At 55.7% G+C, this 15,591-nt stretch overlaps 2 protein-coding genes across 3 annotated transcripts; both read left to right on the top strand.

The window, feature by feature from the left end:
* Positions 1-300: 300 nt before the first annotated feature.
* Positions 301-8,376, top strand: LOC147042010 (inositol-trisphosphate 3-kinase B-like). 2 transcript variants are annotated; one of them, XM_085937120.1, is made up of 12 exons: positions 301-656; positions 1,543-1,682; positions 1,804-1,942; positions 2,015-2,251; positions 2,350-3,147; positions 5,403-5,502; positions 5,568-5,605; positions 5,684-5,859; positions 5,985-6,189; positions 6,818-6,919; positions 7,081-7,152; positions 7,224-8,376. In XM_085937120.1, exons 2-12 carry the CDS (start codon positions 1,675-1,677, stop codon positions 7,437-7,439), a joined length of 2,091 nt encoding a protein of 696 aa, XP_085793246.1. In that variant the 5' UTR covers positions 301-656; positions 1,543-1,674; the 3' UTR covers positions 7,440-8,376. The 2 variants fall into 2 exon arrangements, with proteins under 2 accessions (XP_085793246.1, XP_085793245.1); XM_085937119.1 differs by having other exon boundaries at positions 7,008-7,152.
* Positions 8,377-8,520: 144 nt separating this feature from the next.
* On the top strand, positions 8,521-15,467 carry coq8aa (coenzyme Q8A, genome duplicate a). The gene is made up of 17 exons (XM_085937128.1): positions 8,521-8,673; positions 8,775-8,834; positions 11,228-11,311; positions 11,404-11,447; positions 11,516-11,863; positions 11,938-12,004; positions 12,376-12,450; positions 12,557-12,685; positions 13,227-13,312; positions 13,411-13,551; positions 13,632-13,713; positions 13,776-13,869; positions 13,973-14,114; positions 14,196-14,303; positions 14,382-14,447; positions 14,523-14,609; positions 14,672-15,467. The coding sequence occupies exons 3-17, from the start codon at positions 11,233-11,235 to the stop codon at positions 14,960-14,962; spliced, it is 1,839 nt and encodes a 612-aa protein (XP_085793254.1). The 5' UTR covers positions 8,521-8,673; positions 8,775-8,834; positions 11,228-11,232; the 3' UTR covers positions 14,963-15,467.
* The last annotated feature ends 124 nt before the right edge of the window (positions 15,468-15,591 follow it).

Raw genomic sequence — 15,591 nt, 5'->3', positions numbered from 1 at the left:
TTGACTGGCGTTGTAAGCATTAGGGGCAAAAGTGGGGACAAAAAGCCTCATCCCATTCCAGATGGAATGATTGGCACCCCGAACCGACGCTGCCAACGTTGGGCTCTATTTCCGTTTGGGAGTGTTTCTTGTTCCGTCATTCAAGTTGACAAGTTGTGTTTTGTCACAACGCACAATGCTGCCGCTCGGCGAACGACGAGTACGTGGCGCGCGCAAGAAGGCGAAAGTGTGCGTGCGTGCGTACGTGCGCGCGCGCCCCCCCTCCCGATCACTTCCGGCTTTGCAGTGGCGGGGCGGATGGAGGGAGGTACTCGGCGGCGCAGCTGGCGCCCGCCCGACTTTGTGGATGGAGTTGGCGAGCTGCTCACATGGAGCCAGCCGGACGCCTCCCGAGGGCCGGTTGGTAGCGAGAGCAGCGCGGCCACGCCAGCGCCAGTGAAGGAAAAGACGCGTCTTGTTGTTTGCGCGACACTTGTGAGCGTCAACAAGTTAAGATAGCAACCCCGTCCCGTCCGTCCGTCCGTTGGTCCGTCCTTCCCCACCTCCTCCTCTCCCCTGGCCGCCCCGCCCCCTTCCAACAGCTTCGTAGTCGCACAGTAGCTTTTTAGTCCTTATTGCGTCTAATTAACTCCGTATCGGATGAATCAGCTCGTAAGGTAAGACATGTATCGAATAATCCATTTGTGTCGGACTGGCAGCAGGAGCCGCGGCGGCGTCGTCGTCGTCAGCGGCGTCGTCAGCGGCGGCGGCGGCGGCATCCCCTTCGATGCGTTAGTTAGTCTCTTGTATTTTTTTCCAGCAGTGTCGTTTCGATTGATAGTTTTGCTTCGTTCTCTGGAGCACCTCGACAACACGCTAAGTCATGTCATCGTGTTCATTCGAGCTATCTTTCACTTTTGCTCTGTGCACACTTTGAACATTCCTGACGTTTAAAGGAGTTCGGAGAAGACAAAAAAAAACGCACAACTGAACCGTACTTCCCAAAAATCTGCACTAACGGACTGCGTGTCCATCGAGAGAAAGAGAGAGGCGAAAAAGTTCCCAAATGTTTTCAATGGCCTGATTGGATCACAGGATTACAACTAGATGGCTATGGGCTGGCTGGAAAATTGCTTTCATTAATATTTCCCCCCTCCCTCGCCTCGCACGATCGTCTTTGACGATAGCGAGTGCAAATATAGACAGCTAATATTTGCTTCTGGTCTTCTTATTCAAACAAGTCGACGGAAAGCCTTCAAGGCAGACACCTGCCCAATGTTTCTTTGGGGAAAAAGCACAAGTTGGGAAAATGCCTGCTCCAAATCTCCTCAAACATTGTGGAACCTGTTTCCTTCTCGCTCTCTCTCTCTCTCGCTGGCTCTCTCTCTCTCGTCACCCCCCCCACCCCGCTCCCCTCCCCAAGTCAGAACAATGGTATCTTTTTGTTTTCGGGCTCAGGACTCGGACGGAAAGTCTCGGCGGCTCCGCTGTTTCGGGAGCGAGCGAGCGCGCGCGTCTCTTTGTTTCCTCGGCAGGCTAATTGTCCTCTTGACTTGTCGTCAGGCGGGATTGGCCCCCGGATGGACCGGCCCGTGTTTGAAGGGGGAAACGCCGTGATGTCCGGCCAGCCTTCGGGACCCTCGGCCCGGCCGCGGGGACGGCGCCATCTGCCCTAAAGCGCGACGCCCGGCAGCCATGAGCGGGTGAGCGAGACGTAACACTTCTGTGACAAAGCGAGCGCGCTCGAGAACCGTCGCCGCCTTACGTGCAGTATGAGCAAAATGAGCCAGCTTTTTTTTTTTTTTTTTTGGTATGCGTCAACAGCGGAAATCGCTTTCACGTCCAGCAAGCTTCCAGCGGCCCACGAGACAGCCGGAGCGGCCGAGCGATGGCGCGCATTCCCGACGGGGGCGCCTACTGCCGTGTGCTGCCTGGAATGCCCTACAGCCCAGCCAGCCCTCAGGTAGGCCAGCTTAGAAAGCTCTCCAGTCACCTTGTTCCTCCAACGTCCCGTCCCGTGTGTCCGTGGGTGCAGACCGGCCCCGGCGAGACGCCGACGTTTGTCTTCCCGCTCACGCCCGGCCCCAGCCCCGGCGCTCGCCCTCCGTCGCCGCGGTGCCGGGAGCTCCTCGGAGTGGACGTGGGCCGACGGGTCCGACGACTCAGCTCGCCCGAAGAGGAGGACTTGTCGGCGGGAGGAGGAGAGAAGCAAGAGGAGCGGAGACGCCAAGCGCAGCTGCTGCAGATTCACAAAGAGCTGCAGAACGTCGAGGTAGAACAGCCGCTTCCTCCGGTGATCCCCAGCGTTTGCTTTGATGTCATCGAGACGCTCTCGTGCATATGTGTGTGTGTGTGTGTGTGACCCTGCAGGTGAAAGGAAAAGTGGGCATTTTCGAGGCGCACATTTCCGGGATACGCGCCCAGGTGCTCGCCGACGAGCTCCAGCGCAGCCCTCGGTCTCCGAGGCGAGCGACGGGGCAAGTCCCGCCCCCTCCCGGCCGTGGCGGGGCAGCCCCGGAATGCTCAGTGACCCGGGGAGTTCCTCCCGTTCTCCAAAATGGGAGAAAAGGCCAAGACGAGGAGAGCGAGCGGGAAGAAAGCGGCGCCGCTGACGTGGACCACAGCGCAGAGACATTGTTTGTTGAAAGCGGCTGGCGTTCACAACCAAAATCGGACCGAACGCTCCTCGTCCCGGGTGCCCCGCAGACCTCGCGAGCCCAAGATGGAGGGATAAAAGAGGTCGGCGGGTCCAGGGAAAACAAACAAACCTTGGGCGGTGACGGAGGAGCTTCGAGGGCGGGAGAGTTGAGGGCCGGACAGCGGTCGGGTCCCGAGGCGCCGCCGCTACAGTCGACGTGCACGGAGGCCGACATGTGGGACGCTCGGCCGCCCGAGCCCCGGGGCCCCCGCCCGGCGCTTCCTTCCATCCCCGCCGTGGTCATCACCGACCACGGCCCGGAAAGCCAAGCTCCGAGCCCCGCCGGGGAGCCGGCGGGCGCCCCGAGCCCCGCCTCCAGCCCGGCCGCCGCCCTGAGGAAGCTGTCTTCCTCCTCGGCCTCCTCGGCCGGCTTCTCCTCGTCCTGGGAAGAGTCGGAAGAGGAGCTTTCCGACACGGAGAGAGGCGGGCACCTTCTCACGCCGGCGCAGCTCAGCTCTCGGCAGAAAGCGGTAAGTAGAGATTCCGAAAAGCAGATATGACAAAGAAGCAGAGTGGAAAAGAACTTTTACTGTCTAAAGATGGCGCAGCCTCGGCAAAAAGGCTCTGGTTTGTTTTCTCTGGTGGAACTGTGAAGATGTGAGGGTTTGTCTGTCGGCGCGTCTCGCGTGAGGTGCCTGCCGCCGGGGCCCTGTGCCTGACCTCGACCTCTCGTCGACGGACGGACGGACAGACGGACGGCTCTTTGTATGGGACGTTTTGTCTGGAGGTGTGGCGTCAAACAACTGTTTCCTTTCCACTCAGCATTTTGCGTTGCGGCCGGCCAACTGTATTTGCTCGTAGCTCATTTGCCAAAGCCGCGCTCAAGCCGATTGCGACGGTACAGAGTGGAATTGTAATTCTCATTCCTAGTGTCCTTTGGCTCTGGCTGGCGGAATACGTAGGGAGTTTGCCAATCTTTGTGAAGCGCGAGCGAGGCCGAGTCAATGCGTCCCCCCCCCCCCCCCCCCACAAGCGATGTCCCGACGGGCGCAGGTGTCTTGCCTTACGATTTGTTTATTTCGGCTGACGGATTTGAATGGAGGCTTCTCTTTGCATATTTCCGCTGCCAATAGCAAAACAAACAAGCACAAAACCAAAAGACGACTTGTGCCGGTCGTTGTCCTTCAAACTGGGCTTTAGCGCCCCATCCCGTCTCCTCCAACCACGCGACGCTTGCGCGCCCACCTGTTCCAGCAAAGTATTAGGCGTGCTTGATTGCGCAAGCGGCATGCGGCGGCGGGCGGGCGGGCGGCCACGCAGCCAGGCAGCCACGCAGCCAGGCAGGCAGGCTGGGGAGCGTGACCGAGAGCCCAGCGCGTGCACTTTGATTCTGCCAAACATTGAACAATCCATAAGAGTGCGAGTTGGAAAGAGTCCAGCCCGTAAAAAGCGACACGCACGCACGCAAGGCAGCAAAGACACGCCGCAGTGGAAAATGTCAGCACCCGCAGCGGCCCGTCGCTCGGCAACCAACCGCGTGACGTCAACGCGAGTTTCCCTTTTTGGGCCGCGTGTGTGTGCAAACTCCAAATGTTGAGGGAAACACCGCCTTGACGCTCTTGCTCCATTTCTAATTTGAAGTCGCTGCCCGTGAGCCGTAGCCGCCTTGTCGCCAATCAACATCTCCACTGGTGGCTGATATGGATTGATGAATGATTGGGCTGTGATCACATGATGGCCTGCAAATCCATTTTCACATGACAGAGTCTGAAGCGATGACAAATGGCACGGCGCCACGCTCCTGCCTTGGCTGGCTTTGGCGCCCGCCCGCCTGCCCGGCCGGCCTTGCGTTGTTTGCAGAGAGCCTCGCTGGCTGTTTTTGTTTGTACTCACTGGCGGATGTGGAAAATACTGTAGCGGAGGCCAAGTGGAGGCCGAGCGTCACCCCCCGCCCCGCCCCCTTCGCTTCCTGCCTGCCTGCCTGCCTGCCTGCCTGCAAGAAGTTCCCTCTGCTTACCGTTTCCTCTCTCTCTATGCAAGTTTGGGCGTCTTTGTCACGCAGTGATGCCGAGAGGAGCGAGCGCACGATCTTTCTTTTTTCCAGTATCAACAATTTGTCGGACAAGACCCGGTCCGTCCTCAGTCATCATCATGTGAAGTGCAGCGAGGAAGCCGTCATGTGACGCGTGTGTGTGTGAATGCGCTCCATAGATAGTCACGTTCTGACCAAGACATTTTTACGGGGTTCACGTTCCTTCTTTGGACCTTGGGCTCTGTCCGTCCGTGACTAAAAAAAGGGATGACCCCTTTGTGGACGGGGAGAGCCTGGACGTCACCAGTGCTGTTGCTGGTTGCCAAGGGAACCCTCAAAGTGTTCTGAAAAGACAAAAAGTGCTGGTGTAGGAGATGGAAGAAACCCGGACAGACAGACAGACAGACAGACAGACAGCCATGTGTGTAGCAAGTTGTCTTTTGCCAGTAAGATTCAAGTGTGTGTGTGTGTGTGTGTGTGTGTGTGTGTGTGTGTGTGTGTGTGTGTGTGTGTGTGTGTGTGTGTACTAAAGCCTGAGAGCTTTGTTTCCCTGGAGATCCACAAAAAGCGCACTTGTTGGGGCCGGAACAACAAGCAGAGAAAGAGACACGCTTAGGGAAGTTGATGAAATGCTAACGTTCAAACGCTTGCCGAGCCGAGGCGAGCCGCCTGGTCGTTGCGCGGCGCCCAGTTGGGCCCCGTGTGTGCCCGTCCGCGATATTTGCCTTTTCTAACGGCGCCGTCTCTTTGTAGCACAAGTCATGGAGAAAAATCAAGAACATGGTCCACTGGTCACCGTTCGTCATGTCCTTCAAGAAGAAATATCCCTGGATACAACTGGCGGGCCACGCTGGTATGTGCACGCACGCACACACGCACGCACGCACGCGGTCTCTAACATTGTCCCTTTCCCGACAGGGAGCTTCAAGGCGGGAGCCAACGGCCGCATCTTAAAAGTAAGATCCGGGTCGTCGGGGGGGGTCCGGGTCGTCTGGTGAATGCGCTGAGCGCCCCCCCCCCCCGTCTCCTTGTAGAAACACTGCGAATGCGAGCAACGCTGTCTGTCCCTGCTGATGCGGGACGTGCTGTGTCCGTACGTGCCCGGTTACCACGGCGATGTGGAAAAGGACGGACAGAAGTACAATCAGATGGAGGACTTGCTGGCCGACTTTGACTCCCCGTGCGTAATGGACTGCAAGATGGGGGTGAGGTGAGAGAGAGAGAGAGAGAGGCTTTGGGAGAGGCGACGCTCAAGGGGCCGGCCTCCTTACGCAAAACAACTCTATTTGGCTTCCCTCCATTTCCATCGGTGGGCTCTTTTCTTTTATCTGTCAGGACGTATCTGGAGGAGGAGCTGACCAAGGCCCGCAAGAAGCCCACGCCGCGACCGGACATGTACCAAAAGATGGTGGAGGTGGACCCTGAGGCGCCCACGGCCGAGGAGAACCTGCGGAAGGCGGTCACCAAGCCCCGCTACATGCAGTGGCGCGAGACCATCAGCTCCACCGCCACGCTGGGCTTCCGCATCGAAGGCGTCAAGGTAAGCGCTCGCAGCGACCGGGATGTGGAGGGAGGGGGGGGGCTTGTCCTTCCTGTTATTTTTGCACAGTGCTGGCGTCTTTCTTTGTCATTGGAGAGAGGTCTGTTGGTGGCAGCTTGGTCGGCCTTTAGCATCTGGCCCTGACACGCACGTGGCAGGCACGCTTGCGGCTGGCTATATAAGGACACGGATGGCTCTGAGGGCTATCCCCACAAACAGAGGCGTGCGTGCGTGCGTGCGTGCGTGCGTGATGTTGTCCCTCCAAACAGCACCTGGTCGCTTAGCAGCGGCTTGCGCTAATCTGCAGCGCTTGTACAGTTCGCCCGTCGACATGTACCCGGATGGTCCTAACTCTGAAAATATGTCCAATCTGAAAAATAACCTCCCCCCTGCACCAGCTTCCTCCAGCATTGTCCATCTGTTGCCTGGCCGCTGCTTCGTCTTCTCTCTCTGTCTCTCTCTGTCTCTCTCTCTCTCTCTCTCTCTCTCTCTCAATCTCTCCCCCCCCCCTCCCTTCCTTCCGCATATCCCATCAACCCGAGTCGGAAAATGGTGACTCTTCGTGTAGAGCAAACAATGGAGAGATGCTTTCATAAATGACCTCACTCCATGTACCGTGGCCCCACAGAAGGAAGACGGAACTGTCAACAGAGATTTTAAGAGGACAAAAACACGTGAGCAAGTCATGGCGGCCTTCCACGAGTTTGTCAAAGGCGACAAGGACATTCTGGTAAGCGGAAAGCGGCTCAGCCCAAACCGAAGCGCCTGAACTGGCGAGGGCGCCGGGTGACTGACTTGCTACAAATGTGCGTTTGAAGCGAGTCGCGATCTGCTCAAAGCTTCCATTCATCGCTGGCTGGCTGGCTGGCTGGCTGGCGTGTGTGTGTGCAGAACGGCTACCTAGCCAGGCTGAAGGAAATCAGAAGCACCCTGGAGATGTCGCCCTTTTTCACGAGTCACGAGGTAGGTAAGCAGCGCTCCCTCCGCAAGCACGAGCAATCTTCTTCTGGACTCTCTCCGGTGTGGTCGCGCAGGTGATCGGCAGCTCCCTGCTCTTCGTCCACGACGCCAGAGGCGGGGCCAAAGTGTGGATGATCGACTTCGGCAAGACCACGCCGCTCCCCGAGGGCGAGCGGCTCGACCACCGAGCGTCCTGGCGGGAGGGCAACCGGGAGGACGGCTACCTTTCCGGACTGGACTCTCTGGTGGACATCATTTCGGCCCTTTTGGATTCACGAGCGCTGTTGTGATTTCATCCCCAGCGGAAACCTTTTCAAGCACGCGCGCACACTTGTCTCTCTGACAAGTTTGTCCCCTTGTGGAGGAAACAAAAACACTCAGTAGCACCCTTTCATGTGCCGCTTTTCAAAACTTGCTTCAAATTGCAGCAGTCGAACGCATTCGGTCGCAGGGACACACTGAAAAGAAAACAATCACAATTCGTCACAGTCATCATTTGTTTCTTTGTATTGTTTTCATTTTTAGTGTGTCCTTCTCTGCCAATTTCTGAACTGTCACCCCTGTTCACATAGTTCACAAGTTTGGCGCCCTCCAGTGGAAGCACGATGAAGGACTATGAACTCCGGTTGACGTCAAAGAAGAATGCAAATGGTGCCTTAAAACCACAAAACGTCTTTGGATTTCAAGTTCGAGTTTTTGCTTTATAGTGTCAGCGCATTTGGGAAACGCTGGACTTTGCTATTTTGGGAGATGTGTTTGTCATGGAGCGAAAGTGAGCATTCTTGCCAAAAGCTGTGCGTCGTCCCTGTCCCGTTGACGGTAGTGCCTGCTGAACACTCGTACTGAGCAATATTTCCACGGCGGTGCAGTGCCCTGACTGTCCTCCCCATCTGACCTCATCTTATTTCTCTCTGCAGTCTTAAAGGAGTGCACGTTAACTTCTTCACCTTGTTGGTCTCTATTTATAATACAGTCTATTTTGTTTTAGCCTATAATGTGTGTCTCTTGGGATACATTTATTGATTGATTGATTTTATTTTATTTTTCATCCTGAGCTTCAGTGTTGGGCATGTGCTCGAAAAAAACCTACATTGTCATGACAAAAGTTTGGGTGCGTTTGGACGACCCTTGAGGAGGCCTTAACCACAACAGAAGCTTATTTATAAACAAACAAAATAAATGAGTCAATGTTGTATTAACGCTATCTTAAATATACACCATTATGCAATTATTGTGCTAATTAGGTCACACGAGAGTAAACAAAGCACTTCCGCGTTTGTTTCCTTGGCGCACCAATGAGAAACCTCGTTCGGCCTTCAACACCCAATGGTACACTGGCATGGGCGGGGCGACGGTGCCAAGTGCGAGAAACTAAAAACAAGTGCGAGAAACTAAAAACAAGTTGAAGCGCGCCAGTAGGGGGCGCGCGCGACGCGTATGCCTCCAACTTTGCTTGGTGTGTGGACATTGCGGCGCTTGTGCCTGCCTGCCTGCCTGCCTGCCTGCCTGCCTGCGCAGAGTTTGGTAAATCGAGACTTTTGACCTCATGGCCTAACTAGATCCGAACGACAACCCACGCACCCGCTCACAAATGTGAACCTTATCCTCCATATTCATAATATAAGGTTTATTCGTTGGGAGTCGCCTTTGACCTCGTGGGAGTCGGAAACGAACCACGTCTGTTGGTGAGTGAGTGAGTGAGATTATCGCGCATTATCGGACGTGTTTAATCTCAGGGCTGCAAATGTTCTATGCATCAATTTCGAAATGTGCATCTTTTTGCTACTCCGATCGTTGCTAGCTAGCTCACATCAACAACATCAACAAGAACAACAACGTGGCGCAGCTTGTTTACAGCGAGCGAAAGCAACCGCGTTGCAGTGGCGTAATTGTCGACTATTTCGAAAGAAGATCAATGTTCAAGTCAACGCATGCATTTTGTAGTCGTGACGTCATGTTTGTTTGTTAACTCGTCTTGTTTTTGAATTTGCGGTCAATAAAGTTGCAAGGTTGTGTTGTTGTTGGCTTAACGGCAACACATGAACTAGAAGCCGTTAACACTTCTTACGTCGTCGTCAACGTGATTGAGTGCCAGGCAGAATGTTAGTTGGAAAGGGCAATTTGCTTGCCAATAAAGTAGTTTCATGTCAGCACGCCAAGTCATTGAACACCTTGATGTTGGTCGGAATCAATTCCCAAATTTGATTGATATGCACTTCAAGTGAAAAAGTTTGTTTCAAAGGCCAACTTAATGTCGTTGTGAAAATGTGCAACGACTGTTGTTTGACCTCTAGGTTTTGTCGATCAGGCCGTCCCTCCCTCCCTGTCTGTCCGTCCGTCCGCCCGCCAATCAGCCTCGCTCTAATGTTTGCCTTATCTCATCATTTATTGTCGTTTAAAGAGGCACGTCATGTGCATCCTGCGTCAACAACACAACTCCAATCACTCCACAGTCGAGCATTTGAGTTGATTTAAATCAAGAGTTATTCATTCGGGTTTTTAGTTCGATTGAAATCATAGTTTCTTTTTCAGATTTCGTGCGAATGTTTTGTTGCTTTTGGTGGTTTTAGATATCATTATGAACAGAGCCTTCAACTTGAGGGTGGCATTGACCTATTATGATTCAAACAACAATTTGCTCATTGTTTCCGCTTCTCTCTGCCCTTTATTTGAAATCAGACTGAAACACGTGTAGTAGACTGTGCTCTATTTTTATTTCCGTGACCCAAGCGTGCGTGTGCGTGTGTTGCACGTGTATGCTTGGGCCTGCAGTGCAACAAACAACAGCTGAGGCTTACTTGTGTCTTTTGCTTTGACGCGCGCATACAAGAGTATCATCAATCAATCAATCGGTCAATTAATTCCTTCAGTGCATGTCTTAGGTCCTCATTTGTCTATCTCTGCAATCATCGTTCTCGTTTCATGCTCGACACGGGAAGTTGATTCACATTTTTGCAACAGTAGTTCCTCATTGGCAGTGGTGTTTTTTTGGAGGGGGGGGGGGGGGGGGGGGGAGTCAAATCGTTTTTCCGTGGCAAACTTTGGCAACGTGAATTACATTACCCGTCCGTCTCCAGGCAGAGCTCCAAGCATGAAAGTAAACCCCAGTGCTATTTCTTACAGTGACTTGGAGGTATTTTTTAATTTCCTAAAGTGTATTACTTTCAGCCCGAATTTGAGTCCAAATGCAAAGAAAACAATTGCTTTCTCCAATAATATGTCTTGATGTAGAAGATGGAACTACTTCCTGGTAAGCCTCCTTAACGGACCAATGAGAAGCCACTTTTCTAACCTGAACACTGCCAATGGGAGATGAGGGAGGCTGGTCTTCATGAGCCTTGACCCAAAAGAGCATCGCGGGCCTCCACGCTTGTTGTGGCGATGAGGTGCCGGCGCCTGGCTACACTTGACGCGCTTGTCCTCTTCACCTTTGACATGATTCTGATTTGGTATGTAGCTCCAAATTAGGCCGGCAGGTCAACGCAAGGCCGCAGCAACGGATTTTTGTTTGTGGCTTTAGCAATTGTTTGCTTTGTGCCGTTTCGCAATCTTTTGCTGTTGCACGATAACAAGTTGGTACAGAGCCATTCAGTCGCTGTGTGTGTGTGTGTGTGTGTGTGTGTATGATTCCGAATCCCCGCTGAGCTGAGCTGAGCTGAGCCAAGTTTCAACATGTTGTCATACCTGAAAGACAAATACACAATAGCGCATAGTGTAGCTGGGGAACGTAGGCGTCGGCAGGCGTGTCCATGACAGACCAAAACATCTCCGTCCGTCTGGCAAATATTTAGGTGGGAATAAAAAGTTGCCGTAGCCCGGCGCCAACGGTGCTTTGCGGGCCCTGACCGAGCGACTGCTAAGCACAGCTATTTTGAGGAGGGGGGCGGCTATGTTTAGCGGTCAAGGCCGGAGGGGGGAAAACAATGCGGCCGGCCCTCCCTCCGACTTTCAACGGCATTCCTGCCGCCTCTTGTCAAATGTGTGGCTGAGGTGACAGCGGGGAGTATTTGAAGCAGTCAAGCGAGCAGGGTGCTTTCCTCCGCTCCACGTCTCTTTTCAACAGTGGCTTGTTTTGCAGCCGTCATGGCAGGCGACATGATGCCGCTGATGCGAGGCCTGGCTAAGCTGAGTCGCGCCGTGGTGGAGACGCAGAAGGAGACGGGTGAGTGGACGCCGCTCCCGCCGGCTTCTCTCTCACCTTGCTTCCAGCGCCTCCACCGTTCAACAATCAATACCAACCTTGGTGTTGGACAGGAGGCCTTCCCGCCAGCGTGGCCGCGGCGCTGACCAAAGCGCAGGTACCGCTTTGCGCTCAACTCTCCAATCTGGCCGCGGTTCCGAACGTGTCCAAATGTTTCCCCATCAGGAGCTGAGTCGGCGGCAAGACGCGTCGCCATCCCAGTTCCCTCGGGACGACTTCTCCGAGTTGGAAGAGCGCGAGGATTTGGCGGCGGGCGCCGCCGCCGCCGAGGGAACCTCCGAGCCGAGCCCGCCGGGCGGGACCGGGACCTCGCCGTTCGCCGGCTACAAAGATCCTTGGCCGGAGTTCAGCAAGAGGCGCTATTGCACGGTCGTCGGGCGCCCGCTGATGACCGGCGCGTGGCTCCGCGGGCGGCGGGCCTACCACCAGGAGCCCTCGTCCTCGGTGAGCGGGCTGACGGCCCGAGACCTGGAGAAGAGCGAGCAGTCCGACGCCAAGCCGCACAAGCAGACGGTGGGTGGGACTCCTAAGCCTTTCCTTTTGACGTGATTGCGACTTCTCACGGGGATCTTTGTTGTTCTATTCAGTTGAGCGAGAGAGCCCGCGAGAGGAAGGTGCCGGTGACCCGCCTGAGCAGACTGGTCAACTTTGGAGGTGACGCATTTTTAGGCCCCCAAAATGAAACGCACGACGGCGCTTTCAAAGGGCTTTTCTGCCTGCGAGAACAGCAAACGCTAGCTTAGCTCCAGCCGGTAGCTAGCCGGCCGCGTTTGCTTCCCGCTCGGAGCCAGATGACCTGAGCTAAAAAGGTGAAACGCGTGCCTCGTGTTTTGCGCCGGCTTTTCTTCTTCCCGCTCGTCGTGCCCTTTGTTTCCTTGCCTCGGATGAGTCGGAAGAAAAACCAAAGAATCTCAGGCAGCGGGATGTCATTGATTGAAGCGCGGCGCCCACGCCGGCACGCCTGCCGACGCACGCGGCGTCCTCCTAACTGGCCCGCCGTCCCCCTAACTGGCCCATGTGCGCAGGTCTGGCCGTGGGTCTGGGTATCGGCGCCTTGGCGGAGGTGGCCAAGAAGTCCATGCGTCATAACCACGCGGCAGGTAACCAACGCTTCCCGACGGACGGCTGGCTGGCTGGCAGGCAGGCAGGCAGGCAGGCAGGCGGGCACGCTGGAGTTGATGGATGGCTTTGATTTTGTGTGCGCAGGAGAGGATAAAAAGGCGGTGCTGGCTTCCAGTCCCTTCTTGTCCGAGGCCAACGCCGAGCGCATCGTCAGGACGCTGTGCAAAGTGCGAGGGGCCGCGCTCAAGCTGGGCCAGATGCTCAGTATTCAAGGTCCGTGGCAAAGCGTTTGCTCACCTGCGGCCACTGAATGGAATAGGGAGGGGGCGTGTTTCTCAATCAATGGCAATGATGATCTTTTTCATCGCCGCTGTATGAAATGGCCCACCGAGTTCGAGCTTCATTGGCTGCTGCCGAGCGTGCACGTTGTGTGCGAGGGCAACGGCGTGCGGCGTCTCGGGTTACGCGACAGGTGGAGGTAGGACACGCCGGCCGTAAACAAGCAGCCGGCGCGATCCGGTTGCACTTGTCGGGCCCTCTCCGGAGGGAGCTCTCTTTATTTATGTCGCTCACAGAGCCAGCGTAGCGTTCTAAGTCAAAGTCCATTGGCCACGTTTGGACTCCCGTCGCAAGGTACAAAGACAACGGCAGTCACTTGAATGGCGGGCGGGCGGGCGGGCGGGCGCAAATCTATTTTCAAAGTGGCAAAATGCGCCACACGTTGCCTCTTCAAGGCCACACCTGCCGTTTCCATCTCGGCATCCTTCTGCTCGGAGATGCCCAAGTGTTTTCTGCTGACTTTGGCTGCTTTCAGACGACGCCTTCATCAACCCGCAGCTGGCCAAGATATTCGAGCGCGTGCGGCAGAGCGCCGACTTCATGCCCATCAAGCAGATGACGGTAAGTCGCTGGCTGGCTGGCTGGCTGGCTGGCTGGCCGGCTGGCTGGCCGGCTGGCCGGCCGGCTGCTCGCGCTGGAGCTCTTTGCCTCTGCTGCAGAAAGCGCTCAACAGCGACCTGGGCCCCAACTGGAGAGACAAGCTGGAGTCGTTCGAGGAGCGGCCGTTCGCCGCCGCCTCCATCGGCCAAGTCCACCTGGCCAGACTCAAGGACGGCAGGGAGGTGGCCATGAAAATCCAGGTGCCTGTCCGGCCGTGCGCAGGTGTCTGCTCTTTGCCACAAAGAAATGCAAAGTCCTTTTTGCTTCCCGTCCTGCTCAGTATCCCGGCGTGGCCCAGAGTATCAACAGCGACGTCAACAATCTGATGACGGTGCTGAGTATAAGCAACGCGCTGCCCGATGGTACGCACGCTCGCTCGCAAAGCGGCTGTAAGCAAACGTCTGACGTCTGCCTTTTGTTGCAGGTCTCTTTCCGGAGCACATGATCGACGTGATGAGGAGAGAGTTGGCGCTGGAGTGCGACTACCTGCGCGAGGCTCGCTGCGCCAAGAAGTTTAGGTCAGCCTTTTTGCTTTTCTTTGAGAAAATAAACGGACGGACGGACAACGTTGGAAATGTGAACTTGCTTGCACACGCTTGATTTGTTGTCTGCACGAGAAAGGGAGCTGCTGAAGGGCCACCCGTTCTTCTACGTCCCGGAGGTGATCGAGGAACTCAGCAGCAGCCACGTGCTCACCACCGAGCTGGTGGCGGGCTTCCCGCTGGACCAGGCCGAAGGCCTCCCGCAGGAGCTCAAGAACACGGTAGGGAGGAGGCCCTCTGGTGGAGAGGCCAGGAACCGCGCCCCCTGGCGAAGCCGGCTCACGTATTCTTGCCGCGTTCAGATCTGCGAGAACATCCTGAAGCTGTGCCTCAGAGAGTTGTTTGAGTTCCGCTTCATGCAGACCGACCCCAACTGGTCCAACTTCCTGTACGATCCGCAGACACACAAGGTGAGTCCGTCCGTGTCCAAAGAGGAAAAAGGAGCACTGCCGCCGCCGCCGCCGCGTTCCTGACTGCCCTGCCCGCAGGTAGCGCTGCTGGACTTTGGCGCCACCAGAGGCTTCGATCAACATTTCACCGACGTCTACATCCAAGTAAGTCTCCTGGGGTCGCCAGCGCGTTTCAAAGCCGGCGTCGCGGCTGACCCGCTCGCTCATTGGCGGCGCCAGGTGATCCGCTCGGCCGCCGAGGGCGACCGGCAAGGCGTTCTGAAGAAGTCCATCCAGATGAAATTCCTCACCGGTTACGAGTCAAAGGTCAGCGTGCACGCATAGGCGCTGGCGCGTAGGTGGTGCGCTGATCCGGTTGGTGCGCGCAGGCGATGGAGAACGCCCACGTGGACGCGGTGATGATCCTGGGCGAGGCCTTTGCCTCACCCGACACGTTTGACTTTGGCGCGCAGTCCACCACGGAGCGCATCCACAACCTGATCCCGGTCATGCTGCGCCACCGCCTGACGCCGCCGCCCGAGGAGACGTACTCGCTGCACCGCAAGATGGGCGGCTCCTTCCTCATCTGCTCGCGGCTCAACGCCAAGCTACGATGCAAGGATATGTTCCAGGAGATCTACCGGCTCTACTGGGAAGGCCGCAGGCCGCCCCCGCTTTGACGCCCGAGTCCCGAGCGTGCCGGCGTCCGGTCCCAGGCCCAACCCAAGTGTGGACAAAAAAAAGCAGCGCCATAAGTGAATGGCGTTTTTGAATTGGTTTTGTTCTTTTTTTTTTTTTTTTTCCTGTTTTGTTGGACTTTGACGAGATGATCAGGGTTTGGAGGTGGGGGGAGTCTTTGAGGTCAGTCGGTCGGTGTGGACCAGGACGGGAAGTGTCGTCTTCTCGGCCCTCCGTGTTTCCGCTTCAGATTGAGACCAGCTTGCAACCCCTCAAAAAAGGCTTTCAAGTGATTGAATACTGGAATCATTTTCATTCACCTGGCTTATGTATGTCCTTGCTGCTGCTGCTGCTGCTGCTTTGCTTTTGGAGGTGACTTTTAAAGAAGCTCAGGATGATCTTTTAGCACGTCACACCAAATGTAGAAAAATCTCCCTCCCTTTTGTGTCCTGCGCCCATGTACTATGTGGATTCCAATGGATTAAAACGGAAGCGTGTGTGCCGTGAGGCTGTTTGTTTCTTGTGCCTTTCAAACAAGCTTGTCAGTGGGCGGCTTGTGAGGTAGTGCCCATCTATTTGTGAGCTTCTCTCTTCTTTCCCAAGGAGATCAAGATGGTGGGAAAGTCGTCAT

This window comes from Syngnathus leptorhynchus, chromosome 18 (assembly GCF_054491065.1).
Source record: "Syngnathus leptorhynchus isolate UIUO chromosome 18, UIUO_Slep, whole genome shotgun sequence".
Taxonomy (NCBI): Eukaryota; Metazoa; Chordata; class Actinopteri; order Syngnathiformes; family Syngnathidae; genus Syngnathus; species Syngnathus leptorhynchus.
Note: the sequence above shows the minus strand (reverse complement) of the source record. Positions and strands in the feature narration are given on the sequence as shown.